Source organism: Psittacula echo (assembly GCF_963264785.1).
Source record: "Psittacula echo genome assembly, chromosome: 5".
Taxonomy (NCBI): Eukaryota; Metazoa; Chordata; class Aves; order Psittaciformes; family Psittacidae; genus Psittacula; species Psittacula echo.
In genome coordinates this window covers 19,302,247-19,330,214 of record NC_137739.1, presented here as the reverse complement: position 1 = coordinate 19,330,214, position 27,968 = coordinate 19,302,247, and the positions used below count along the sequence as shown (strand labels likewise).

The 27,968-nt window shown below is 40.8% G+C and overlaps 1 protein-coding gene across 1 annotated transcript; it reads right to left on the bottom strand.

Moving 5' to 3' along the window:
• Positions 1–794: 794 nt before the first annotated feature.
• Positions 795–23,910, bottom strand: IFTAP (intraflagellar transport associated protein; the record flags this gene model as incomplete). The annotated part of the gene is given in 4 exon segments (XM_080618185.1): positions 795–947; positions 16,760–16,842; positions 16,845–16,883; positions 23,557–23,910. Coding segments are annotated over 4 exon segments (324 nt in total). The 5' UTR covers positions 23,606–23,910.
• Positions 23,911–27,968: the final 4,058 nt, after the last annotated feature.

Sequence of the window (27,968 nt, the reverse complement as noted above, 5' to 3'; positions counted from 1 at the left end):
AAAAAAACAAACCAACATTCCCATATTTACCCACTCATGTAACTCTGTACATTTAAACCTTATAATGAAGCAAAAGAGTTTATAGACTGATTTGTCAGCTGCAGAAATCTCTTATTTGCATTACTGAAAGAAGTAGGTAAAAGGCAGCTCTAGGACTAGCTTAGCACTAGTCAGGACCTGAGTCTGTACCAAACAGAAGCAACAGTAGCCATAGTGCTATTTTGAATTCCATCAGCTTGCTTTGGTCCTATAGAGCAATTACTTCAGCATACCTCACCTGAACCAATACAGGATGCACTCTGCTCAAGGATTTTTCTACAAAAGGGAATTCATGGTTGTCACTGGATACATCCTTCCAAATGCCTTGTACCACTTGGAAAACAACATCATAGCTGAACACTGTAGACTAAAAATATTATCTATAAAAATATTTTCTACACAACATTATTATTATACAAAAATCCTGTTTGGATTTAGGAACAAATGCAGACTTCAGTCAACCTGAATGCCTAAGCAAATCATTGTACAGACATATAGTAGCTGAATGGATATTATACAAGAACTCTGAGCAAGCAGCATCTTCCTATTCAATGTTCTCATGAGGACTTGGAAGGAGGTAATACAGGGAAAGGGAACCAAGGCACGTTGGCAAAACAGGCAAAAAAATATTGAGGATGTCATTTACTGGCCACACAGATAAAACCACTAAATAAGGATACAGTGAAGTGCTAGATTTACCCCCTAAAATGTTATTTAGCAGCACTGCATAGAATGCCTTCAACCCAGTCTTCAGCTCATACCAACTTTACATCTGTCCCTGTTTTATTCTCTTCAGACAAGTCTATAATGGCCTTGAGCTCAGCTTCACTGAACTTCGGGGTCAGTGCCACATTGTCATAATCAAATTCTTCATCAAGTGAGAATGGGTGAACATCATCCCCTAGTAGCTGTAATGAAGAGAAACAGATACATAAGTAATATTGCTGCAAGTGAAGATAACAGAGCTCAAAATACAAACTTCTAATTAATACTTAATTAAACTATTTTTCCTGACTCTAGCACTGTCAGCTGATTAAGCTCTTTTTAAGTAAAAGAATAAATTCAATTATTCAATTTGACATAATTTAAGCCATTTAATGTGCTCCATTTCTACTGTACTGTATCTGAATGAATATCATCAGCTAATTTTGCCCAAGGCAAGGAATCTAAAAACCTCCCTTGCACATATCTATTACATTCTTGCCACTAGTACTGGCAGGGCTGTGGGGATATGGACAGTTACATAGAGCTGTGTTAAATTTCAAAGACAGATTCCATATCCCTAAAATTTGAGCAAATATCACACAGAGCTTGGGTGTACATGCATCTGATACTAATGTAACATGCTTCCCAGAACACATTTTCAACAAACGAAATGCCTGGAATGAGCAAAATGACATATAATCAATTTTCAAACTGTCATTCTTTTCACCATCTCAGAAATATGCAATTGGCTGGTTTGGATTTCTTGCATGATGACTGTAAGAGTTGTACTGCATTTGCCAATGTTTGCTTTGTTGACATAGTGTTAAGCATTTCTGTATTGCTTCTTATTGAAATAATTTAGAATAAACAATCTGTCTATAAAATAAAATAATGAAAACAAATAACTATGGCAGGCTGTGTAAGTGGCCATGACACAAAAGATTTATGGCCAGCAGTTACATAAAATTAATTCCAGAGCTACACAGGAGACACATCGTTGCTGCCCAAAATGGACAGGAATGTCCCCTATCCTTTGAGAAGTCTAGAAATTTCAACCATAAAAAACCAGCACATCTCCTTAAGGGCTATGTGTTTCAAAGACTTAAGCACTTCAGCACCAAGTAAGCAAAACATTTAAACACATGCTTATTTTTATAAACTTCTGACAAATCCTCAATGAAGCCAAGGACTACTGACACATCTGAAGTTAAAAATACCCTTATTTTTTTCTGAAAGGCAAGAAGGACAGTCAGCATCTTACCGCTCAGTTTAGAAGGCCCAGTTTCTGGTAACATTTTCTAAGAAGCTGCATTCACACAGTTAATGCCATCTAATAAATCAGAGAAGTGGTAGTGTGTGGAGGTATGGTTAGCAAGCAAAGGTCATGTTCCCATGTCTGAGCTTAATTAAGCAGAGATTCTGTGAAAGTGAGAAAAAACACCAGTTGTGTACAGTTGCCAGCAGTGGAAAAACCCTGGAAGTTAACCAATAGAGATAGAAGACCAGCCGGCCAACCTTGTAGCTAAAAATTGTCTGTGAACTAGGAGCAGAGACCTTGAGGGGAGGATGTGTATATGAGCAGGGGAAATCACCGAAATGCACATGGAATGTACCCAATGCTGTATATGCCAACCAATCACTACGGGAAGCTGTGTGTACGTGGCAGTTTGACACTATATATACCCATTATTTGAGCACAATAAACGGATCACTTTTATCAATCATATTGATTGTGCATGTGTTCCCTCCGTGCGCGACGACATATTGGCGCCCGAACAGGGACCAACAGAGGAACCCAGGTACCCGTAGTGGCTGGGAGAATTGCGCACGGAGCGGGAAAGCACCGGAGAAGCAGCATCCGGAGGGCTGAAAGAGGAAAAAATGCTCGGTTTTGCTGGTCGAAGATGCCGGGCAGAGAACGGGCAGTGAAAGAGGAAAAAAAAGGCCAATCCTGAAAGAGAAGAGGAGCCTAAGAAAAAAGAGGCCAATCCTGAAAGAGAAGAGGAGCCTATGATAAAAAAAAAAAAAAAGAATCGGACTACTAAGTAGTCCTAAGGTAAAGCCCGGAGAAGAGACAGAGGTCAATCCTGAAAGAGAATAGGAGCCTCTGAGCCTGGAGGACGAAGAGGAGCCTCCGCCGCCCGCTGAGTTGGCCTGCTTGCTGGTGAGCTGCATTGGTACCAAAATTTAAAAAAGAGAGAGTAGTGAAAAATGGAAAGACAAGCGGCCTTTGATTTATTTAAGTGCTTCTTAGAGAAGCGGGATCTAGGAAAAGGGCTTACTGCCCTCTTTGATTATGGAATGAGACGTGGGGTGCTATCGAGAAAGTTATCTCCAGGAGAGGAGCTGCTGGAGCGGCTGCGGGACACCGAGGCGCTGCGAGTGAAGGAGCCGCGGGTGTAGACCTTTGCACGGGAGCTGTGGAGGAAGGTACCCCGGGAGGCGCGACCGGAGTCCCCGGGCCACGCGGCCGAGAGGGCAGTGCTGGAGCTGCAGCGAGACTGTCAGAAACAACGGCAACAGCAACAACGGCAGCAGCAGGAAAACGCGAAGTGGAGTCCTGGTAACACTCCCCTTTGTGCGACAGGGCGAGGGACAGGGGGGTTCCCCACAACGAGTGACAGCAACCCTCAAAGCCTACCCTGGGGGAATCCTCCCTGCTGATGACAAATTGGCCCCTACAGAAAACAAACAAAAAAAACCAAACAAACAAACAAAAAAAAAAAAAAAAAGAAAAGAAAAAAAGAAAAAAAGAAAAAAGAAAAAAAAAAGAAAAAAAGAGTGCCTTTATAGCCTTTTGAATATGTTATATGAGTAATGTGGCAGGCTGGGGACTTGAAACCCCATATACAACTCGTTTGATAGTCTGTCTGTTATCCACATGTACTAGAAGTTGGCAAATATATATCCATGTATATTTGTGTTTCTATTAGCCCTTGGAGACTTTTTAAGGATATTGCTGATCACTTCTTCCCATGGAGGCTGGCCACCTGCATCGGAATGAGTGTGCATTTTGATCAGTGTAAAAGCCCAAGGCTCATGCGATGTGGGGGAGGCAGAGCCTCTGCAGGGACACCCGCTAAAGTTGAGCCTGCAACCTTACACTGCGATGATGCTGCTTGGAGCTGATTTTTGATTATCTTCACAGCGTCCTTACGCTACGTTCCGTATGAGGGACTGTGTAGTGGAAGTAATGATTGTCTAGGTTTTGTGTTTTGAATATTGTAGTTGTATGGAGTGTGCTTGTGGGATCCCATGTATGCGTGTGTGCGTGTGTGTGTGTTGAGGACAGACAGTGTTCTAAGTATTTTTTGTTGTTGGGTTTGTGTAAAAGTTTTAATGGGTAGCAGATTAACATTTTGGACAAGAAAGGGTTAATGCGAAAGTGTGGTTGCTGGCAGGTATTTATGGCTGCTGCTAAGCAGGCAGGCAGCTATAGCTTCACATTCCTTTCCCATCAGAATGTCTTTGAATCACTCTAACCCAGCTCCTTCTCAGGAGCTGATAGGGGGTATGTTTGTATCCTCCTACCTATAGATCCATGGTGGCTACCTGCAAAGTTTGTTAACCCTTACCATAAGCTGGACAGACAAGTGGAGAAACCTGATACCTCAGCTATAGGAGCTGACAGTGAATACCCCGAGCAGAATGAGATAGAGGAAGAGAAAAATAAATGATTACAGGACATCACTTGGGGGCAACTGAAAAGTAACAACTTGAATACGTGTGCTTGTAACGTAGCTATTATTAGAGGCTGTGATTTTGTGTATAAAACCACCTGTATTTACTAGCCAGTTACTAACGAGAAACTATACCTTGTGTTGTGTGGATTTGTTACTTGTAAAAAAGATGTCAGAGCATGCAAATTTGCAGCAGCTACTAGAAAATGCTAAGACAAAAACTAGAAAGATTGTAATACAATGGTAGTGTTATAAAGCAGGTAATGGAACAAATAAAGAGGGTGAAAAAAAAGAAAAAAAAAAAAAAAAAAAAAAGCCGTCTTCAACATGCAGCACAAGAAGCTGCACCAGTAGACCTGGACGAGAGCCTGAACATTTGGACTCTTATCAACCATAAACCTTGAAAGAAGTGAAAGGCACAAGTTGGGAAGAATCGGAGAAAGAACATCGGGTGGAACCGAAGAGAGAACAGCAAGATAATTTCTGAGGACTGTAAATTTAAACACAGGAGGATGCTTAAGACATGATAAAGAATGTGTAGTCAAGGGGAAGTGAAAGTTTCGATATAATGAGTAGTGATGGCAAAGGACTATGTTTAGAAATAATTGGTCAAGCAAAAATTCGTGGACAGTAATGTGATTAGCTGAGAAAATACGTGATCAATAAGATTGTTTCGTGACCAAAGGAACTAACCACTACTAACCGCTAGGCAGAATACTATAAAAGCCTGTAAGCTCACTCAATAAGGGAGTTCCAATTTTTGGAACCTGGGTGAAATAATAGCTGCCTCATTTTTAGCTCCCAAAGTAGCTAGAGCTCAAGCTTTAGCAACATTAAATAAACTAGGCTGTTGGCTTGCAAGACAGACAAATGCTACTTCACTTGCTATGAGCGGACTTTTAACTGATGTCGATAGTATTCGTCATGCCACCTTACAGAATAGAGCAGCAATCGATTTTTTGTTGTTGGCACAAGGACATGGTTGCACAGAGTTTGAAGGGATGTGCTGTATGAATTTGTCAGATCATTCGGAGTCAATTTATAAAAGTATACAACAATTAAGAGAAGGGGTCAAACGACTAATGAAAGATGATGGTTTGGATTGGTTGACAAAACTCTTTAGAGGATGGGGAATTTCTGGATGGCTTAAAGATTTGCTTATGCAAGGTGCAACTATATTATGTGCGGTAGTTTTATTCATATTAATAGCAAGTTGTATGCTGTGATGTGTGATATCAATGCTTAAGAAAAGTGTAGCGTCCGTCTGGCTTGCTCAAAAAGAAAAAGGGGTAATTGTGGAGGTATGGTTAGCAAGCAAAGGTCATGTTCCCATGTCTGAGCTTAATTAAGCAGAGATTCTGTGAAAGTGAGAAAAAACACCAGTTGTGTACAGTTGCCAGCAGTGGAAAAACCCTGGAAGTTAACCAATAGAGATAGAAGACCAGCCGGCCAACCTTGTAGCTAAAAATTGTCTGTGAACTAGGAGCAGAGACCTTGAGGGGAGGATGTGTATATGAGCAGGGGAAATCACCGAAATGCACCTGGAATGTACCAAATGCTGTATATGCCAACCAATCACTACGGGAAGATGTGTGTACGTGGCAGTTTGACACTATATATACCCATTATTTGAGCACAATAAACGGATCACTTTTATCAATCATATTGATTGTGCATGTGTTCCCTCCGTGCGTGACGACAGTAGTGGGATTTCTCTCCAGTGGCCAGGAACCTGATAGAGATGGCAGCAAGTGCCCTGCAAGTATCTACGTCTTTTATTAATAAACTTTAATATTTCCTGATTGATCAGGAAATATTTTTCTGGTTTTGTACAATTTTATTAATCATCTGTATTGCTTAATGGCTTAATGTACTAGGGGCCTGGCTTACATTGGCTTCGAGAGATGCTGGATCATATAAACTGTCTTAGATGCAGACCTAGAGACCTTAGGCAATTATAAATGAGAAAAACAAACTAGATAAGACTTGGTCTAGAAAACAGTATTCATTCTGAAAGCAAACATTATCTTGCTTATGTCCATAGACAATACAAGGTAAACCATCATTAACTTTTAGAAATAGCATGGTCAAGAAATGTGTACGTGAGACAAAGCCTGCAAACAAGTTCTCTTTCCTATTAAGGCTAAGGTCAACTCCTTGACCTCCTCACCATTTTCATGTCCAGTTTCATCTTTTCCGCTCTTAAAATTCATGCTAGCAATGGTACCAGCAACTGGGTTCGTTACTACCTGTCTTTCCCTAGCAGAAATCCAAAACACTCTTCTAAAATATTATGCAAGGTGCAAATATTTTTTGGTTTGTTTGGTTGTAACAACAACAAATGATGTTTGGCAATGACACCAAGCCATGTGGTGCAGTCAAGACACTGGAGGGAAGGGAATCCATCCAGAGAGCCTTGGATAGTCTAGAGAGAAAGCAACAGAGATGCTCTGAGGGCTGAAGCACCTCTGCTATGGAGACAGGCTGAGAGAGCTGGGCTTGTTCAACCTGGAGAAGAGAAGGCTCTGAGGAGACCTTAGAGCAGCTTCCAGTGCCTAAAGGGGCTACAAGAAAGCTGAAGAGGGGCTTTTGACAAGGGCCTGCAGGGACAGGACAAGGGAAATGGCTTTAAACTGACAGAGGGGAGATTTATATTAGGTGTTAGGCAGAAGTTCTTCCCTGTGAGGTTGGTGAGGAGGCACTGGCACAGGTTGCCCAGAGAAGCTGTGGCTGCCGCATCCCTGGCAGTGTTCAAGGCCAGGTTGGACGGGGCTTGGAGCAGCCTTGTCCAAGGTGTCCCTGCCCGTGGAAGGGGGGGATTGGAACCAGATGAACTTTAAAGGTCTCTTTCAACCCAAACCATGCTGTGATTCTATGAACATTTGTTACCACATTTATAGGTAACTAAGCTAAGAAGAATTTAAATTACAGTAAGTCTTCATGAGGGTTCTACAAAACCAAATCTACGCTTCCTCTACCAACATAGTTACTGAAAGTATGCACACATTCACTATGCCCTTGTGTTGCCCTTGTCATTCCAGGAACGTTTTATGCATGTGCAGAGAAACAGTAGAAAAACCTTTGTTTAGAAACTTGACCCCCAAATGATTACGGAAATTAGATGCCAAAGGAGAACATACCCAACTTCACTGCTAACAATTTTCTCTTACTCACTTATTGCACATTAGAAAAGTTTGTTCACACTGCGTATTTACCAGTGTGCTTCATCCTTCAAATGAGTGCTCAGTGCACTAGGGAGTCTCTTTTTCACTTCTTTCCCCAAAAAGCCATTCATTTCAACCTTCCACAGAGACAAGTAGTTAAAATTTTTTTACTGCAAACTGCAATTTTGATCTATTTCAAAAGTAAGACATTTTGCCATAGAACATTGAATACTCTGAGCTGGTCAAGTTATCATCTTGTTACTTTTTGCCTGAGAGAAATATGTGAATTTCAGGTGTCCAATTTAACATCTAATTGAAATCCTTTTGAGAGCTCTCTGGGAATAGAAATTATTAGAACTATTAGAAAAATGACAGTAGCTTAAGATTGCATCTGTAATTTACCCTGAAGAAAAAAAAAATATTTTAATTAACTGCTCCTGGATGTCCAAGTTAAAGCAGAAAAGAATGTAATATTCCTATTAATAACTAAAGTATTCTGCTAGAGGCTGGTTTTCAAAGTAATCTTGTATTTATATAATATATATAAAATATAATATATATTATAATATATAAATATTATATATTTATATATTAATATAAATATTATAAATATTTATAAATTATAATATATTAATATATAATATATATAATATATTATATATAATATATTATATTAAATATATATTATATATTATATATAATATATATATAAAATATAATATAAAATACCTTAAAGTTGAGACTTTCAAAAGTCTATTGATAATTGGCAACTCAGTTCTCTCTATTAATCTGTGCAGAGTTAGAGCTAACTGAACAGCTTGTCTCTGTCCTAGAATTTTTATTTCTGTGTAATTATGGCACAATTATGTAATTATTCACTTGTTCAAACTATGTGAAGTGTGCACATACACTCACCAATGATTTCACTGCATACTCGAGGGAAAGCTTACTAAAACAGTAACAAGAAGTAAAAAAAAAATAAAAATAATATATAATGGTGTATGTCTTGAGCTTGGGGCACTGCATTGGGAGTCAATAAATCTTGACAAATTTTTCACTTCTGCTTCATCATTCTGGACAAGTCACTCGATCTCTGTGTCTTACTGGCCTCTGAGAAGATGTAACTCTTCCATTTTCTTTCACTTAGTCAATCCTGTCTTTCAGTAATTCCTTGTTCTTACTGCATTTATGCATAGCATGTAGCAGAAAAAAAGCTCAGCTGAGGCCTGTAAGTAAAACCTTAAGCCAAAGAAACTCAGTGGAAGCTGTATTTCAGGTGATAGATACTGCCATTCCGCAGAGAAAGACAGAATCATAGAATCACAGAATCAACTGGGTTGGAAAAGATCTTTAAGATCATCAAGTCCAACCATCACCTCAGGACTGCCAACGTCACCACTCAACCATCGTCACTCAGGGCCTCATCTACACAGTTTGTGAACACTTCCAGGGATAGTGACTCCACCACTGCCACAGGCAGCCTGTTCCGATGCCTGAGCACTCTCCCTGTGAAGAAATTTTTCCTAATATCCAGTCTAAACCTCCCCTGGCACAGTTTGAGGCCATCACCTCTTATCACTTGTTACATGGGAGAAGAGATCGACCCCCACCTCACTTTTAGGTAGTTGTAGAGAGTGATCCGGTTCTCCCTGAGCCTTCTCTTCTCCAGATTAAACACCCCCACTTCCCTCAGCCATTCCTCATTAGACTCATTCTCCAAACCCTTCAACTTTGTTGCCGTCTTCTGGACCCACTCAAGCACAATGTCTCTCTTGTCATGAGGGGCCCAGAAATGAACACAGGATTTGAGGTGCGGCCTCACCAGTGACAAGTACAAAGGGATGATCACTGCCCTGGTCCTGCTGGCCACACTATTGATGATACAGGCCAGGATGCTGTTGGCCTTCTTGGCTGCTGGGGCACAAGATGGCTCATGTTTAGTTCTGTCAATCAGCACACCCAGGCCCTTTTCCACCAAGCAGCTTTCCAGCCCCTCTTCCCCAACTCTGTAGCATTGCATGGGGTTGTGGTGGCCCAAGTCCAGGATCCTCCACTTTGCCTTGTTGAACCTCATCCCACTGGCCACAGTCACAATCCAGCCTGTCCAGATCAAACTGCAAGAGCCTTCCTATCCTTCAGCTGATCAACACTCCTAGCCAACTTGGTGTTGTCTGCAGACTTACTGAGAGTGCACTCAATCCTCTCATCCAGGTCATCAATGCAGATATTGAACAACACTGCCCCTAACACTGAGTCCTGAGAGACACCACTAGTGACCAGTTGCCAACTAGATGTGATGCCATTTACCACCACTCTTTGGGCTTGGCCATCCAGCCAGTTTCCAACCCAGTGAAGAATCCACCTGAATAGGCCATGAGCAGCCAATTTCTCCAGGAGAATGCTGTGGGAAATTGTGTCAAATGCTTAAGTCCAAATTCAATGTCCACAGCCTTTCCCTCATCAACCAGACGGGTCACCTTATCGTAGAAGGCGATCAGGTTGGTCAAGCAGGACCTGCTTCATAAACCCATGCTGACTGAGCCTTATCCTTCCATTTTCCTGCACGTGCTTTATGATCTCACTTAGGATCATCTGCTCCACAGCATTTCCCAGTACTGAGATCAGGGTGACAGACCTGTAGTTTCTGGGTCTTCCTTTCTGCCCTTTTTGGCCTCCAAACCTATGGGACCTGCCAACTAGAGCAGGACTGCTGATAAATGATGGAGAGTGGCTTAGCAAGCTCCTCTGCCAGCTCCTTCAGCACTCTTGGGCGGAACCCATCCAGCCTCATAGAACTTCCAGCTCCTCCTGTTTGTTGCCCATGATTGGAGCACCAATTGACGTAAATGCATTTAAGTTGCCCTGTGGATCTTGACTTCAACAGCAGCATGCTACCCTGTGGCTGATGTCTAGTGAGCCTGGTGTTATCCCCTTCCACCTTCAAACCTATTTTAAAGCTCTCTCCATAAGCCCTGCAAGCTCCTGGGCTAGGACCCGTTTCCCTCTTTGGGCCAGGCATAACCCACCTGCCACCAGCAGGCCTGGCACTGTATGAACTGACCCATGGTCAAAAAACCCCCAAATTCTGGCACTGACACCAGTCATGGAACCAGGAATTACTTAATGACGTTTTTCTGATGTTACCATTGTCACTGTTTGTGACTGGCAGGAGAGATGAGAACACTACTTGGGCTCCCGAACCCTGAACCAGTTGCCCCAAGGCCCTGAAGCCTTTCTTGAGTCCCCTCAGGCTTCTTGAAGAGATTTCCTCATTGCCCACCTGGAAGACTAATAAAGGATAGTAGTTGCAGGACCATACCAGATGCATGAGTGTTCTGGTTAAGTCTCTTACCCTGGACCCAGGGAGGCAGCAGACTTCCCTGAGTCTGAATCAGAATCAGAATTACCAGGTTGGAAGCGACCTTCACGATCATCGAGTCCAACCCATGCCCTACACCTCGACTAAACCATGTCACCAAGTGCCACATCCAATCTCTTTTTAAACATATCCAGGGATGGTGACTCCACCACCACCCTGGGCAGATCGTTCCAATATTTTATTATTCTTTCTGTGAAAAATTTCTTCCTAATATCCAACCTGTACCTTCCTTGGTGCAGTTTGAGACTGTGTCCTCTCGTTCTGTCAGTTGCTGCCTGGTGAAAGAGACCAACCCCCACCTGTCTACAACCTCCTTTCAGGAAGTTGTAGAGAGTGATAAGGTCACCTCTGACTCTCCTTTTCTCCAGGCTAAACAACTCCAACTCTCTCAATCGCTCCTCGTAGGGCTTGTGGTCCAATCCCCTCACCAGCCTCGTTGCCCTCCTTTGGACTCGCTCAATCATTTCCACGTCCTTCTTAAACTGAGAAGCCCAGAACTGGACACAGTACTCAAGGTGCGGCCTCACCAGTGCTGAGTACAGAGGAAGAATAACCTCCCTGTTTCTGCTGGCCACACCATTCCTAATGCAGGCTAGGATGCCATTGGCCTTCTTGGCCACCAGGGCACACTGCCGGCTCATATTCAGCTGGCCATCCACCAATACCCCCAGATCCCTTTCTGCCTCGACACTATCCAGCCACACTGTCCCCAACTTGTAACATTGCAAAGGGTTTTTATGGCCAAAATGTATGACTCGGCACTTAGCCTTATTAAATTTCATCTTATTGGATTCTGCCCATCTATCCAACCTATCCAGGTCTCTCTGCAGAGCCCTCCTTCCTTCCAAAAGATCGACACAAGCTCCCAGCTTAGTGTCATCTGCAAACTTGCTGATGAAGGACTCAATACCCTCATCCATGTCATCAATAAAAATATTGAACAACACTGATTCCAGCACAGACCCCTGAGGGACACCACTGGTGACTGGTTGCCAGCTGGATGCAACACCATTCGTCATCACCCTCTGGGCCCGGCCATCCAGCCAGTTACTGACCCAGCAAAGAGTGCTCCTGTCCAAGCCATGAGCTGCTAGCTTTTCCAGGAGTATGTTATGGGGGACAGTATCAAAAGCCTTGCTGAAATCCAAATAGACAACATCCACAGCCCTTCCCACATCCACCAGGCGGGTCACCTGATCATAAAAGGAAATCAGGTTGGTCAAGCATGACCTGCCCTTCATAAACCCATGCTGGCTGGGTCTAATACCCTGTCCATTTCTTAAGTGCTGCTTAATAGCACTCAGTATGAACTTTTCCATTAACTTTCCCGGCACTGAGGTCAGACTAACTGGCCTGTAATTACCAGGATCCTCCCTCCTATTCCAATCATCTGGAACCTCACCAGTGAGCCACGACTGTTGGTAAATGATGGAAAGCGGCTTTGCAAGCTCATCCGCCATCTCCCTCATCGCCCTGGGATGGATCCCATCTGGTCCCATTGATTTGTAAATGTTCAGGTGCCTCAACAATTCTCTAACTTCCTCTTCTTGAATAACAAGAGGACCATTCTGCTCCCTAACACCACCTACCAACCCCAAAGTACAGTTATCTTGAGGGCAAGGTGTCTTCCTACTGAAAATTGAGGCAAAAAAGGCATTAAGCACTTCTGCTTTCTCCTCATCTTTAGTTACTAAGTTTCCTGCCTCATCCAATAAGTAGCAAAGATCAGTCTTACCCTTCCTTTTACCATTGATATATTTATAAACACTTTTTTTATTATTCTTTATGGAAGTTGCCAATTTAAGTTCAAACTGAGCTTTGGCCTCCCTAATTTTCTTTCTACATGCCCCAGCAGCCTCCTTAAACACTCCCTGAGAAACCCTACCCTCCTTCCAAAGATGATACACCTTCTTTTTATTTCTAAGTTCCTTCATAACCTCAGTACCCATCCAGGCTGGACGCTTGCCTAGTTGGCTCATCTTTCAGCACACAGGAACAGACTTTTCCTGCGCCCTCAAGATCTCTGTTTTGAGGCACACCCATCTTTCCTGAACTCCTTTGATTTTCAAGGGCAGTTTCCCAAGGAACTCTCCGAATGAGTCTCTTAAACAGGCCAAAATCTGCCCTCTGGAAGTCCAAGGTATAGGTCTTATTGATATTCCTCCTGATTTCCTTGAGTATTGAGAATTCTACAATTTCATGATCACTGTGCCCCAGGCAACCTCCAGCCTCCACCTCACCCACCAGTCCACCTCTATTAGTGAACAACAGGTCTAACATAGACCCTCCCCTGGTAGTCTCGCTCACCAGCTGTGACAGAAAGTTATCCTCCACACACTCTAAAAACTTTCTGGACTGCCTTTTTTGAGCTGTATGAAATTCCCGACATATATCTGGTAGGTTGAAGTCGCCTACAAGAACAAGGGCTGAAGATCCAGAAACATTCTCCAGTTGCTTATAAAACAAGTTGTCCACTTCTTCTTTCTGGTTGGGTGGACGATAACAGACCCCCAATAGGATATCAGCCTTACCGGCCTTCCCCTTGATTCTCTCCCATAAACATTCAACTTCATCATCATTAATTTCAATACCTATAACATCTAAGACCTCCCTAATATAAAGGGCCACCCCTCCACCCTTTTCTATCTCTTCCGAAGAGCTTGTAGCCATCCAATACGATGTTCCAGCTATTTGACTCGTCCCACCAAGTTTCTGTGATGGCGACTACATCATAGCTATACTGTTGCACCATGGCTTCCAGCTCTTCTTGTTTATTCCTCATACTACATGCATTAGTAGACTTGCACCTCAGCTGGTCCACCGATTTCACCACTGACCCAGGTTTTCACTGGGTGAAATCCACCAGATTTCACCACCGAGGCTGATTACCCTTGGACCTGCTTCCAGTCAGCCCAGCTGCATCCCCTTCCCCCTTCAAACCTAGTTTTAAACTGGTCACAAGATAAAATGATAGGCATGGTAAATACTTTTTTAGATGCTCAAACTAAAGACAAACAAAGGATAATAGAAGCATAGAATTAATTTTTCCTAATCCCAGCCATATAAAAATTAGTCTTCCAGATTAAGATGGTCAGTTAGCCAAAAAAGACTCAGCTGAGAGTCAGCTTGTGGACAGACACATCATAGGACAAGCAACTACAGCAAGTGGGATGAATCACTCACTGGAAGTGCCTATCTCCCTTCCTGATGACAGAAGGACTAAATTAGACTACATTTAAAGCTCAAGGTAGGTGAGATGAACCCCAATTTGAATGCATGTTTATAGTGAGTGGATGGAAAATATGCATTCAACTGCACTCATATGTATGTGAGGTGGAGGGAAAATAAGGACAAATCCAGACCCTAGGAAGCAAAAAACTCTAATGTGTTTTATGAAATAAACTATTAAGTAGAAATAAAGGACAGATTAAATATCTTGGTAGGGAAAGTAAATGTTCTGTGATAACGTAATTCAACAATGGAGTTAATGCTGTTTGAATTTTCAGTGGCCTGTGGGAAGTCATGAATATTGCACAGTTGACATTGAAATTCAGGAATATATTTTTGCTAAAACCCGGGAAGAAAGATGAAGCAACATTGGTGAACAACACAAATAATTTGCTGTGTCATTCACTAAGCCTCTTTCCAACTGCTTTTGACAGAAAAACATTTTCAGGGAGACAATTTGTTCTTAAAAATTAGCCAAGTCAGACATTGTGTCTTAGCAGAGCTTCTTTTTTTAAACTTTCCCTAGCAATACATTCAGCAATACACACCTTGCCCTAAAGTCCTTCACAGATACATCTGTAACAGACATTTGACATCCTACATTGAACTATTAAGCTTGTTTATTTTTCATAGGGAATAGTTTTGCCCTTCCCTAACAGATTTGCTTTGATCGGCAGAGAATAGCCTCATTTCAAAGTAGGAATGTCTCCGGGAAAATATTTTTCTCTTTCTAAACTAGTCCTGCCATAAGCAATACAAACCTTAACTTCCAAGGCAATGACAATTTAAAGCACAGAATGATTTTAAAATGGACCTCTTCAGCCTTGACGATTCTAAAAATCAGGCCACAGTTATATCATCTAAATGAAGCCACAAATACATGTATTATTTAGGGAATAGACTGCTTTCATCTTGAGTAGCTTGGCACCAACCAAATGGTTATGAAAATCTTAAGTCTTTCTCCCTGAAAAATGCAGCAGTGAGACACTGGCACAGGTTGCTCAGAGAAGCTGTGGCTGCCGCATTCCTGGCAGTGTTCAAAGCCAGGTTGGACAAGGCTTGGAGCAATCTTGTCTAGCGGAAGGTGTCCCTGCTTGTGGCAGAGAGTGGAACTGGATGAGCTTTAAGATCCCTTCCAACCTGAACCAGTCCGTGATTCTATGATTCTATGAAACTTTAAGCAATGTAATAGTACTCTGTTTCTCTTTTATAAAGCAACTTTTACTCAAATGCAAATGAATTTTGCATGCAGTTGGATCTTTATCTATTTTTCATGAATTATAGTTTAAAGGGTCACATGCAATCCTTTATGAACACTGTAGGCTGCTACAACCCTCCTTTGGTTTTATACAAAAGTTATCAGATAAGAAAACTATAAAACCTCATTCTAGGTTGCGTTTTTTCTGTACCAATGGATATTTCTCAAGGTAAAAACCTTGAATTATGTCAGTCCTTAGGGAAAAGGGTCAGCATTTTTATTCACAAAATGGTGGATATTAAAGCTTGAAAGGTCATTTTAGAACATTTACTGTTTCCCAAAGCAGACTTGTTCCTTATAGTAAAGAGTTTATTGCAAAGAACTAAATGCAATTGAGCTCAGGAAAGGAGGTACCATATGCACTGCTGTAACATCGAAATTTCACTGGTCACACATCATTTATAAACTTGATTTAAGCCTCATGGGACATCAATAAGCATATGAAACTATCAAAACTGGCCCATTTCAGCCAGCACCTAACTTCAGCTTCTATTACAATGATCAGGCAGGCAAAAAGAGTGGTGAAGAACTCTGCAATAGAAATCCCCAAAACTTAATGCTCACACTCTACTTGAACAGGAAACTTAATGACTTAAAATCAGCCTGTAAGCCATCCACACCTTCTGGAAGATTGGAAAGAACTGAAGTTCTGAGGAAAAATGGCCATTTTCATGTAGCAATTGTGACTGATTAAAAGCCTCAGACTCCATAAAGCAAACCTCTCCACATCAGACCTAGACAATGCAGATTCTCAGGAGCATCTTGCTACTGTTCGTTTCCAAGAGGAAAATGACCAATTCTGATCACAATATATTCTAAAACCTTCTTTACTTTTAAATGTCATGTTAAAGGGATCATTCGTTAACTCGTTGCTGCAAAAGATGTTTCCTATCTTCAGCCCAATGAAAATTGTATTATGTCATAAGATCACTGGAAAATTACACGGCACATCATTCTACATGAGTACTGATTTGTTAAAAAGTCAGAAAGTGCGAGAGTTTACATGAATATTTTGTGAGTTGCACCAACTAAATACTAAAAATCCCACACACAGTTTAAAGTATTGAAGTACACATTTTGAAAATGTCAGATTATACAGTAGCACTGTGCAAGACAGAATAGTACCTGTCTGTTAAGATTTTTTATCTCAGTTCTTAATGTATTTTTTAATTAATTCTTAATGCAAAAAATCAATAATGTGAATTGTTAACTTATAGCAGTTCCACATGCTCCATCTTTATCTCTCCGTTTTTGCAGAAATAATGTTAGAAGCCAATATTTAAATAAACAAACTTGATCTCAATACCTCCTGGGTTTTGCTGTCTGAAGGCTGGGGAACTGACAAGGTCCTGGGCTTCAGTTGCATGGGTTTATCAAAAAAGGGTGTACTGTCACTGTCTGTTCCACCTCTCCTGGGAGAAGTAATGATCCTGTTGAATAAAAAAAAGAAAATAAATCAACTTTAACCTTCCATTCAATGTATAAATTTCAAAATCCTGTGTAAAAGCCTGTAGTGCTCAGACATAGGCAGCAGCTTGTTATTCAAAGTGTGCTGTACTTATTCTTGCATAATACAGGCAGCTATCTTTAAAACAGATCCTTGCAGTCCTGAGCTAAAACCTAGATAGTAAAGTACACTATGCTAAGGAAAAATCAAACTTGGTTGAAAATAGGCAGGTAGCTCTTCTTTCTTGAGGACACTGAATTAAAAATCAGGATGTAGACACTCCTAAACTCAGACAGCACCTGGGATTCAGTTCATCTCTTTCATAGTAAAGTAGGAAGGTGCTGAGCAGAGATGTCTGCAGCAGAAGTTATAAAATACCAGACTGAATCTTGGTCTTGCCATTGATTAACTGTGCAGTCTCATTCAATTCTCTTTCACTGGACTTTCACCACTTGTACATTGGGCATAAAGATCTTTGCATCTTAAAATACTCTCCTGAAACATTACGTAAAAACACCTGGTAGAACTACTAATATTCCCCACTGCAGTGCTGGATGACTCTTTTGTCCAAGGATATTTCATGCATGTTTGCTCCTCAAAGAGCTGTCAAAAAAAAAGAGGTACCTGAGAGGACTTCCCTACACCTGGGACATGGGAACACATAACCTTTCCACACAGTCAGGATTTAGACCACTGTTTACAAATGCACAGACTTTCTGAATCACTTTTCCTTAAGCAAAATGTGCCTACTGGGAACAGCAGGTTTGCTTTCTGTGACAGCTCAGAAGGATATGCCTTAGGTTTAGAAATATCCCTTAACATGAATTAATCTCAGCTCTGCTACAGCACAGATGTATTTATCTTGTCTCAGTAATGTTTTCATGAAGGTACTTCAGAGGACCATATGTTTCACAATTTATTCAAAGAATTACGTAAAACTACCTACTATTTTTTTCTGGCTGATACAGCAGTTTCTTTACAGCTTTATAGTACATTTTATTAGCTTGATTTCCTCTTGAAATCTCAGAATAAATTTTCAGTGTTGCTTAGATGTGAGTTAAAGAAAGCAATAAGATGGTACATAGATCCACGGTTAAAAGGAAGAAATGGCTATTTATCTCTACCTACACACTTTTACCACAATAGTAGAGTTACACACTTCTCATTCTCCTATAAATCTGAATTTGACCATAATGATTTCTTAGCTAGGCCTTCATAAAAAATCCATGATTTAATTCTTCATTTAGTTTTCTTGAATTGCATAGTATTTGAAAGCCAGCAGGGCTTTGGAATTGCATAGTAGAATGTTCTTTAAAATAGAGCTCATGCAAAATGAATTCATTCCTTGGGGTATCTCATTCCTGGGTTTTTGTCTTTTAGTTCATGATTCATGTATAAGTGGTTTCATTTTCATCCCTATTACGTTGGTTGCTTTAATCTATCTCTAGTCACCTATGTGCTTACAGTCCTTGTTCTCAGCATCTTATCTTATTCTGCATCAGTTATATGAGAAAGCTTTCTGAAAAGAACAGTGCAACCCACAAGTATATATGCTATGTCTGCACACGCTCTTCAACTCCTTTTTTCCATCTTTTATAACTTCGGCCAAAACTATTTGTAGGACAGAAGGATGACTTGAATGCTCCTTTAAAGGCAACTGCATCCTCCACTGCTATTTACAAATAAATATATACCACCACTGAAGGAAGGAAAGCCTGGACATCAGGAGGTTTGTATCACCTCTTGATATAAACACTTCTTTCTTTATTGAGAGGGCTCACCCCCTCAACAAACCAACCTGTGGAGAGAAGATGAGGAGGAAGCACCGTTACACAACAGGCTGGCAATGGCTCAGAAAGGCAACCCTTAAAAATGAGGACAACAGAAGGAAAGGTATTTTTGCTTTTAGCAAGAAATACTTGTCATACTCAGAATGTCAACTCCACTATTTTAAGGCTCGTTAGTAATGCAAACAATGTTTCAGATTCCTTTCAATCACCCCATAAGAACGTGGTAATCAGTCTCTGTTTGCCAGTAGACATGCCAGACTTGAACTCTGTCTCTCTACCCTGGCTGCATGACAGTATATGAAAGTCTAATCGGTAAATTCTGTTTTCCCTGATAATGTTTAATCAAGAAACTCCTTCAGAAAGATTAGGGAGTTTTGACTCTTTTTCTTCTCAGTGGAAGCTCCTAAAGGAACTGTACGCTATTGTAAGTTCTGGCCAGTACCTCACAGCTGGTTTAGTCTGATGTTACAGCATTAATGGATGATGATCCTAATTAAACTGCTAATTATGTTCTCTGTGGAGGTGAAAGGAAAATTAAATCCTTGGAAAGCCTTGGATACTAATGGCACCACATACAGAGATAACTGAGGGGGCAGCGGTACCAAAAATAGAATCATAGAATCATAGAATAGTTAGGGTTGGAAAGGACCTTAAGATCATCTAGTTCCAACCCCCCTGTCATGGGCAAGGACATCTCACACTAAACCATGACACCCAAGGCCTCATTCAACCTCGCCTTGAACACCACCAAGGATGGAGCACTCACAACCTCCCTGGGCAACCTATTCCAGTGCCTCACCACCCTCACAGTAAAGAATTTCTTCCTTATATCCAATCTAAATTTCCCCTGTTTAAGTTTTAACCCGTTACCCCTTGTCCTATCACTACAGTCCCTAACAAATAGTCCATCCCCAGCATCCCTATAGCCCCCCTTCAGATACTGGAAGGCTGCTATGAGGTCTCCACGCAGCCTTCTCTTCTCCAGGCTGAACAGCCCCAACTTTCTCAGCCTGTCTCCATACGGGAGATGCTCCACTCCCCTGATCATCCTCGTGGACCTCCTCTGCACTTGTTCCAACAGTTCCATGTCCTTTTTATGTTGAGGACACCAGAACTGTACACAATACTCCAAGTGAGGTCTCACGAGAGCAGAGTAGAGGGTCAGGATCACCTCCTTCAACCTGCTGGTCAAGCTCCTTATGATGCAGCCCAGGATACGGTTGGCTTTCTGGGCTGCAAGCGCACACTGCCACCTCATGTTCATTTTCTCATCAACCAACAGCCCCAAGTCCTTCTCTGCAGGGCTGCTCTGAATCTCTTCTTTGCCCAACCTGTAGCCGTGCCTGGGATTGCTCCGACCCAAGTGTAGGACCTTGCACTTGTCATGGTCTGAGATTTCAGAACACACCTCTCACACCATGAAGAATGAACTTCCTGGTGATACAGCAGCAAACTCCAATGGTTCACCCATGTACAGCATACTTAAATGAGGGCATATTTGGAAACTGAGCAATTCTTTTGTTTAGTCCCTTTCCCCACACACACAAAACAGACCCACAAAAAGTGATTACTAAATGCGTGAACACTACTCAGTTGGGGTTTTTCCCTCATTTTGTTCCATTAATTACAAGTATAGGAAAATTAATCTATTGACACAAATCTGATTTGAACTTTCAGGAGTGAAATTCAAAGTTTTGTCTGTATCTTTAGCTTTACTGTAGCTTTACTTTGTAGCCAAAGCTTAGCTGGTAAAATACTGGTCTTACCACCTTCAGACACTACATTTCATGGAAATGCTGTTGATGGAGAGCTGAGGACAGAGATAGTGATGAAGTAAAAAGCTAAAAGCTAAATGTTCTTGTCTCCTCTGATTCTCAGTCTTCAGGCTGTTAGCCCCAAAGACCTACCTAGTGTGAAATCAACAAGGCAGTGTTAAATGGTTGCAAAGAAAGGAGAAATAAAAAAAGGGAGAGATTTAAAAGTTGAAGGGAACAGTGTACTTGAAAAAAATCCACATAATTTAACTAAATCCTCTTCCTCAACATGATTTTTCTGGATATCCTTGGCAGTGCTCAAGACCAGGTTGGAGAGAGTCTTGGGTGACGTGCTTTAGTTTGTGGTGTCCCTGCCAATGGCAGGGGTCTTGGAACTAGATGATCTTCAGGTCCTTTCCAACCCTAACTATTCTATGATTCTATGATTCTCCTCAACCTCTGCAGGGTAACAGAGAACTGAAACCTGGAAAAGAAAAATTTACAGAACATCAGTACTCCAAGTCGGATTAGGATGAAACTGATATCATAGAATCATAGACTGGTTTGTGTTGGAAGGGACCTTAGAGCTCATCTAGTTCCAACGCCCTGTCCCAGGCTTGGAGCAACCTGGTCTAGTGGAAGGTGTCCCTGCCTATGTATGAGCATTAAGATCCCTTCTAACCCTAACCATTCTATGATTCTATTTTGTACCATGCTTCTCACACTGTAAACTTTGAGCCACTTACCCTTGAGTGTGAATATCATACTAATGTACAATTGCTGACTAAGCTTACTGATCTGCCCTTTAAAGCTAAATGAAAAATGAAGATACTCAACTATTGCCAATGACAAGCAGAGACAAAAGCTTGTTGTAATTATACTAGCAAGGTAAGATATTTTTTGCTAGGTGTCCTAGCTTGTTTTCTCAATCAGAAGTATTTAATCTACCATTTGTTCTGACATACAGGTGGCAGCATTTAAAAAGGCCAACAACAGAATGGCTTTCAAATTCTGTCACACTTTGCCTAATAAACTAACTGGAATTACTCAGAATTAATCCATTACTGAAGTGGTTAGTATGGATAATTTTTTTATATTACTTTATTACTACAAACAATAGAAGCAACACCATTTTGTATTTTGATTAGCATTTTGTTGCTATGGTTTCTATGTGGTTGCCCTATCCCTGGCAGTGTTCCAGGCTAGGTTGGATGGGGCTTGGAACAACCTGGTCTAGTGGAAGGTGTCCTAGTCTAGTGGAAGGGGTTGGAACTGGATGAGATTTAAAGTCCCTTCCAACCCAAATAAGTCTGGGATTCTATGATTCTCTGAAATCGCTTCTTTCTGCACCGAAGCAGTCTGTGCAGAGTTTGTGCAGGGACTGCTGTCTCCTAGAATTGCTGAGGAGAGCAGAGATTCAAAGCCAAATCAAATGTCATGTAAAAAGCGAGTAGTTAGCACATTGATCTACAGTAGTGGTAATATAATGTTATGTTTATTGTTTTTATTATCACCTATAAAAGCACTAACTGAAAAGTTTTCCCAGTGTGGCTTGCATAAAGTGCTATTCAGATACTACAAGCAGAAGATCATTTTTGTAATTCTCATCTTGTTCAAATACAGTCTGTTTTACTAGGAGTTTCTAAATGTGATTAACATTTACTCTTGCACACAAAAAATGCACAGAGATTACTGAAAAGCCTAGAGAGAAACATGGTCCAGAGAGTGGTGAGCTAGCAGAGTTCTTCTTTCCTCACTGACCTGCTTGATACTTTAGTGTGGGGTTTATTTCCCATCATCCAATTTTTGGCCTGTTTTGAACTAGAGCTATCTAACTATACTTCCATGAACTAGACAGATTCAATTCTCATTTCCTTACGATACAAGTGAACTGTAGGTTTATTCTTCCACTAGTAAGCCATGGGAAAATATAGATATTACCAGAAATTAAAGTATAAACACAAAACAATGTCCTACAAAGGGAAAAACGGGTACTTTTGAACACAGCAATCAAAAGAAATCTTTGTACCTGATACAGAACTTCTACCTTACTCCTTCCTTCCTGAGATACCCAGGTTGGAGAAAGAATATTTGCTGTAAACCTGACATGCTGATTTATTATTTTCTTGAGAGTTATAGTCAAACTCCAAATATTAAATCAACTAGAAGTTTAGAGGGCTTAAAAATCTCTAAGCCCTCTGACTGCACCTACAGCAAGGAAAGACTAAACAAATCTTTAACATATTAGACAGACTCATAAATAGCAATAACTAAGGACCAAAGTCCTGTTCTGTACCACCCTTTTTCAGTGACCTTAAGCAAATCCCTTCATCTGTGTAGCTTGGTTTCTTTGTGCAGTAACAGCTATAGATGAGGAAAATTAATTTAATCACTAAAAGGTCGTCAATGCTGATGGTAATAAAGATCACACAAGCAACTATGATGGACAAATAACTATGGACACTAGCTTTCTCTTTACTTGTTAGAGGTGGGAGAGTTATAATTATTATAGATATACAGAACACTTGAACAGAAATCCAAATGCTCCTAATTGGAATTCTTAAAGGAGTTCACTGTAAATTCAAAATCAGTCTCATTTATTAACCTCAGGATGGAATAACTTTAATAGGTAGGGACATTTTTATTAAATATTTCTACTTTCTAGAACTCTCTTAGCACCCACAATACTTTGTGGAGAAATCTTCACAATCAAAATAATTTCAGTATAATATAGGAGTGCAGAAAAAATGTGGAAATGATGCTAAAAATAAGTGCTTTACAATTCTGAGAAAAAAAAAAAACAAACCAAAAAAACCCCAAACAACCAAAAAAAAGAACAAAAAAACCCAAACAAACAAAACCAAAAACCAACAAAAAATCCCCAGCCCTGCTCGCCAGAACAGACACAGTATAATAAATATTCCCTATAATTTGTTATCTCATTACCTCCTAGGGTGAGGAAATAAATCCTCTGATTTGGGGAATTTTCTAACAATAGAACTGAGGAAGAATATCTTTTTTAGAGGAGAAAAAGTTCTTTAAACAAAGTCCATACACTTACATCCAAAGACAGACAATGATAGTAAATATGAAGTGGGGGGAGGGACGCTACCACTGCACATCTCTTCATCTGTGTTGGTATCTTCCAAATATATGGCCATGCCTACCTGTCATAAAAAAAAAAAAAAAAAAAAAAAAAGGAAAGTAGATTAATGTATTAATTTCATAATATAGTGAAATGGTGGTTGGAACTAGATGATCTTAAGATCCTTTCCAACCCTAACTATTCTATGATTCTATAATCCAAAGCAAAGCAAAAAAGCAGTATAGTCAGCTTCATCTTCTCCATTCTCCCCTGCATTTTTCCAAGAAAGCATATGAATTTTCTTTGAAATGTGTAGCCCAAAGGAAATAATTTTACCTGTAAGCAAAGAACTGCTGCCAAAATTGCTGCATATCAACTACTGCAATGAGAAGGAACCTCAAGCTGTACATCAACTTTTTCAGGAACTTAGTGGGAAGGTGAAGAAATAAAATATATATGACAAGTTACTGTGCAGTTTTGCAAGATCACTGCATATGGCACAGAGATAATACACGCTGCAGGCAAAGAAAAGTTTTTTCTACTACTGGTGAACAGAATGGAAAACAAAAAAAGCTAAGAATTATTACAATTTTGATACTTCATCTGGGACATTGCACCACTGGGTTTTTTTCAGGCTGATTTCAGTCCCTAGGAAAAGATCTAAACTGTCTAAAATGTACCACAAGACTCTGTCCAGCTCTGGAGTTCCCAACACAAGAAGGACGTGGAGCTGTTGGAGTGAGTCCAGAGGAGGGCACTGACATGCTGCAAGGGCTGGAGCAGCTCTGCTCTGGAGCCAGGCTGAGAGAGCTGGGCTTTGTTCAGCCTCCAGAAGAGAAGGCTCCAGGCAGACCTTAGAGCAGCTTCCAGTGCCTAAGGGGCCAACAAGAAATTTGAAGAGGGGCTTTTGGCACGGGCCTGTAGGGACAGGACAAGGGACAATGGCTTTGACTTGACAGAGGGGAGACTGAGATGAGCTCTTAGGAAGTTCTACCCTGTGAGGGTGGTGAGGAGCTGGCACAGATTGCCCAGAAAAGCTGTGGCTTGCTCCATCCCTGGCAGTGTTCAAGGCCAGGTTGGACTGGTCTAGTAGAAGGTGTCCCTGTTTGTGGCGGGGGGGGAGGGTTGGAACTAGATGAGCTTTAGGGTGCCTTCCAACCCAAACCAGTCTGTGATTCTGATTCTGTGTTTCTTATTTCAGGTAGCACTCTGAACTGACGTGCAAGGTGAGAGTCAAAGGCCCTTCCCTGCCGATGTGCACATATTGTTACCATGGAAGATTTACTACATGCTGTGTTTCCATAGATTAGAAATGCTCCTAGGTAATTTTATGAATTGATTTGACACCATTCTCATCCACACCTACATAACCTTTACATACTCATTAACATTGGGGAGAAAAAAAAATCCTGGATGGTGATGCGCTCATCCTTCTTTCCCACCTGTGGAAAAGAAAAACATCAAAGAACTGCAAGTACTTTGTAAATGAATACAGCAAAAATCAAGAATATTCTGCTCATCTTCCCCACTAGATTGTTTTCATCGGGCCACCAGCTTTCCAGCTCTTGTTCATCACTGGCTGTAGATAGACAGGTGGAAATACTTACATTCATGAAACAAAACCAAACCACAGTCAAAGATCCTCCGTTAGTATATACAGATCTTTTACAGTGTACTTAATTTTTTTTTTTAAACTTGAATGCAATGTTACAGAAAATAGAACAGATGCAGGTAACCCTCTGAAGTCATACACAGGATTAGAATGAATCAATTGGAACAACAGTGCAAGAAATCATAATACACCTAAAATCAGCATTTAGAACAGAATCATTGTTTTCAATAGCAGATTTTTTCCCTTTTTCCTCAGGGCAGGCTTAAAGGTTCCAGTGGCCAACTTGCTGTGTTACAGCCTCCTCCTGCTAGCAATTTTTCTGATGTATTCTACTATAACTGTATTTCTTTCTTCAACTGCTAATGTGACAAAAATGTGCAGCCATGCCTGAAACTTTTTTGTTCTATAGCAACAAAGTTGTTCCATTATATAAAGAATAAAGGAAATCCTTTATGGGGCAGAAAGATAATTCAAAGGGGCTAAAGTATGAGAACCTAAGGCAGTCTATCCCAATTAGGCAACCATATTCTTCATGAGAAGAATGGCGAAAAGATTCTTATTTATTATACAATCAATTGGCAGAATGTGATTGTTTTAAAAGCCTTACTTGACTCCGCCTCAAAGGCACACGCTAGTAGTGAGGAAAATGAGGCCTGGTAGGCCCATAACTTGAAGGCACTAAAGTATATTGCTCTGTGTATTGCACAAAATCAACTACTACTTCTTTTTTAATAAAAAGTTTAATGAAGGTCATAGTACAGGCTGGATCACATAGCTTAGCTATGTGTCATTCAGGTAGGACATCAGAAATCCTTAACAAGTGAACAAAGGTTTCCATCTTGCTCTCTCCAGATGTCTGTTATTTTCCTAACCCTACACAGTAAAATCCCTAATCTCATAAGTTTCAGAAGATTAAAAATGCTGCTAGCCTGCCTACTGTTTACTTTAGGTAGCTGAAGCAATGTAGCTTCAGTAACACAGAACTCAGGACCTGCTAAAATCCCCAAAAATCAAAATAAATCTGTGCATGCTGGGATTCATACACTCAAGTTCTTTTTCTTTTTGCCAACCCCTACCACTAACTGTAGTCTTCAGTGAAAGCATAGCAAAGGTCCTTGCAGGACGCCTTATTTATTAGTCAGATTATGGCAGCTCTTCAGAAGAGCAAATGCCACAGACAAATGTGATCCCTGCAGGTGTCTGTAAGCATTACACATCAAGGTAGTATTTTAAATATTTGCATCAGATGGGATAAATACCACTAGCCTTTAACATTTGGACAGTGTATCTCCACATATTTCCATCTGTTTGAATATGGTGTTTGTCCACATGGATAAATGTTAACTCATTACCTTATTCTCATTTGGCAGCTATGTTAGAAGAGACACCCCGATTTTCTTGCTTCTTCCACGTGAGCCATCCCATTTATTTCTGTTTGGTAATTCAGAAGTATAAAATATTTTCCTTAATGAGTCAACTTTACTTCCATGAGTTGTCTTCCTCTCTTCCTCTGCAAGGAGAACCATACCAGATCAGATAACATAATGCACTATCCAAAAAAAAGAAAAACGTGAATTTCATTAAATCTAATATTGACTTATTTCACACATTCATTTTTCCTCTCATGCTCAGTCAAAGCTTCCGTGTGCATTGTATACACGCATTTTGATATCTTTATCACAAAACCGAATATGCAGTTTGAACTTTAAGTACAGAGTATCACCTATTCCTCAATATTGAACAATTCATTGCCTTAAAAGCTTATGAAATATATAGAAAACTTGACAAAACAACATGAAAGCTGAAAATTCAAAAAAAAAATCAAGACACTGAGGAAAGTTACACCTCAGTTTTTATTTTAAAACTTTGTTTAATCACTTTCTGAAATCTGCACAAAATGGCCCATAACATTTCTGCCCATGCCTTCATCTTGCACTTGCAAACACCAGACATGAAAAGTATGTTCTTTGCAACACCACTACAAACCCCCTAGCACCTGCACATGCTCAGCACAGCTATTTTAGTTATACATTTTTAGAATTAAAGCCAAAACTCCCCCTCATTCCCCAAAAGCAACACACACATTCAACGCTTTGTGTCTAGTTTTAAAAGTCCAACAATAGTGCTTATGTGGAATCTCTCCTCATAAAATCACTTGATATCTTCAGAAGTTCAGGTGCACATATTCATAGAATCATAGAACCACAGACTAGTTTGGGTTAGAAGGCACCTTAAAGTTCATCCAGTTCCAAACCCCTGCCATGGGCAGGGACACTTTCCACTAGACCAGGTTGCTTCCAAGCCCCGTCCAGCCTGGCCTTGAATGCTGTCAGGCATAGGGCAGCCACAGCTTCTCTGGGCACACAACTTCTCCAGGCCTCCCTTTTCTTCACATTACCAAACTAATGGTGTACTTTTTTACCAAGCACAAGACAGGACTATGATTGTAATCACAGTACAGCAATGACCTGGTCCAAAATTGGAGTAGTTCTTGTATCTTCTATCTCAACATCTTGCCTGTCACCCTGTTTAGACCATCAGGAAACCTCAAAACCATTAGAGCAAATGCCCATGTTGCCTAGGATAGAAGTGAACTTTGGCAGCTCTTGTCAGAGCTAATACTGATAATAGCTTGTGAATCTGCCCAGGGCTAGCACCCACAGGGCTCTCAGGTGTCCATGGGCACCACTGTCAGAATCTCCACCAGTTCAGGACCATTTGATGAGATGCACTAATAGGCCCTATAACATAGTCCCTGTATCTTTAGCTAGTAAAAGGTGTCCCTATCCATGGCAGGAGGGTGGAACTAGATGATCTTGAAGGTCCC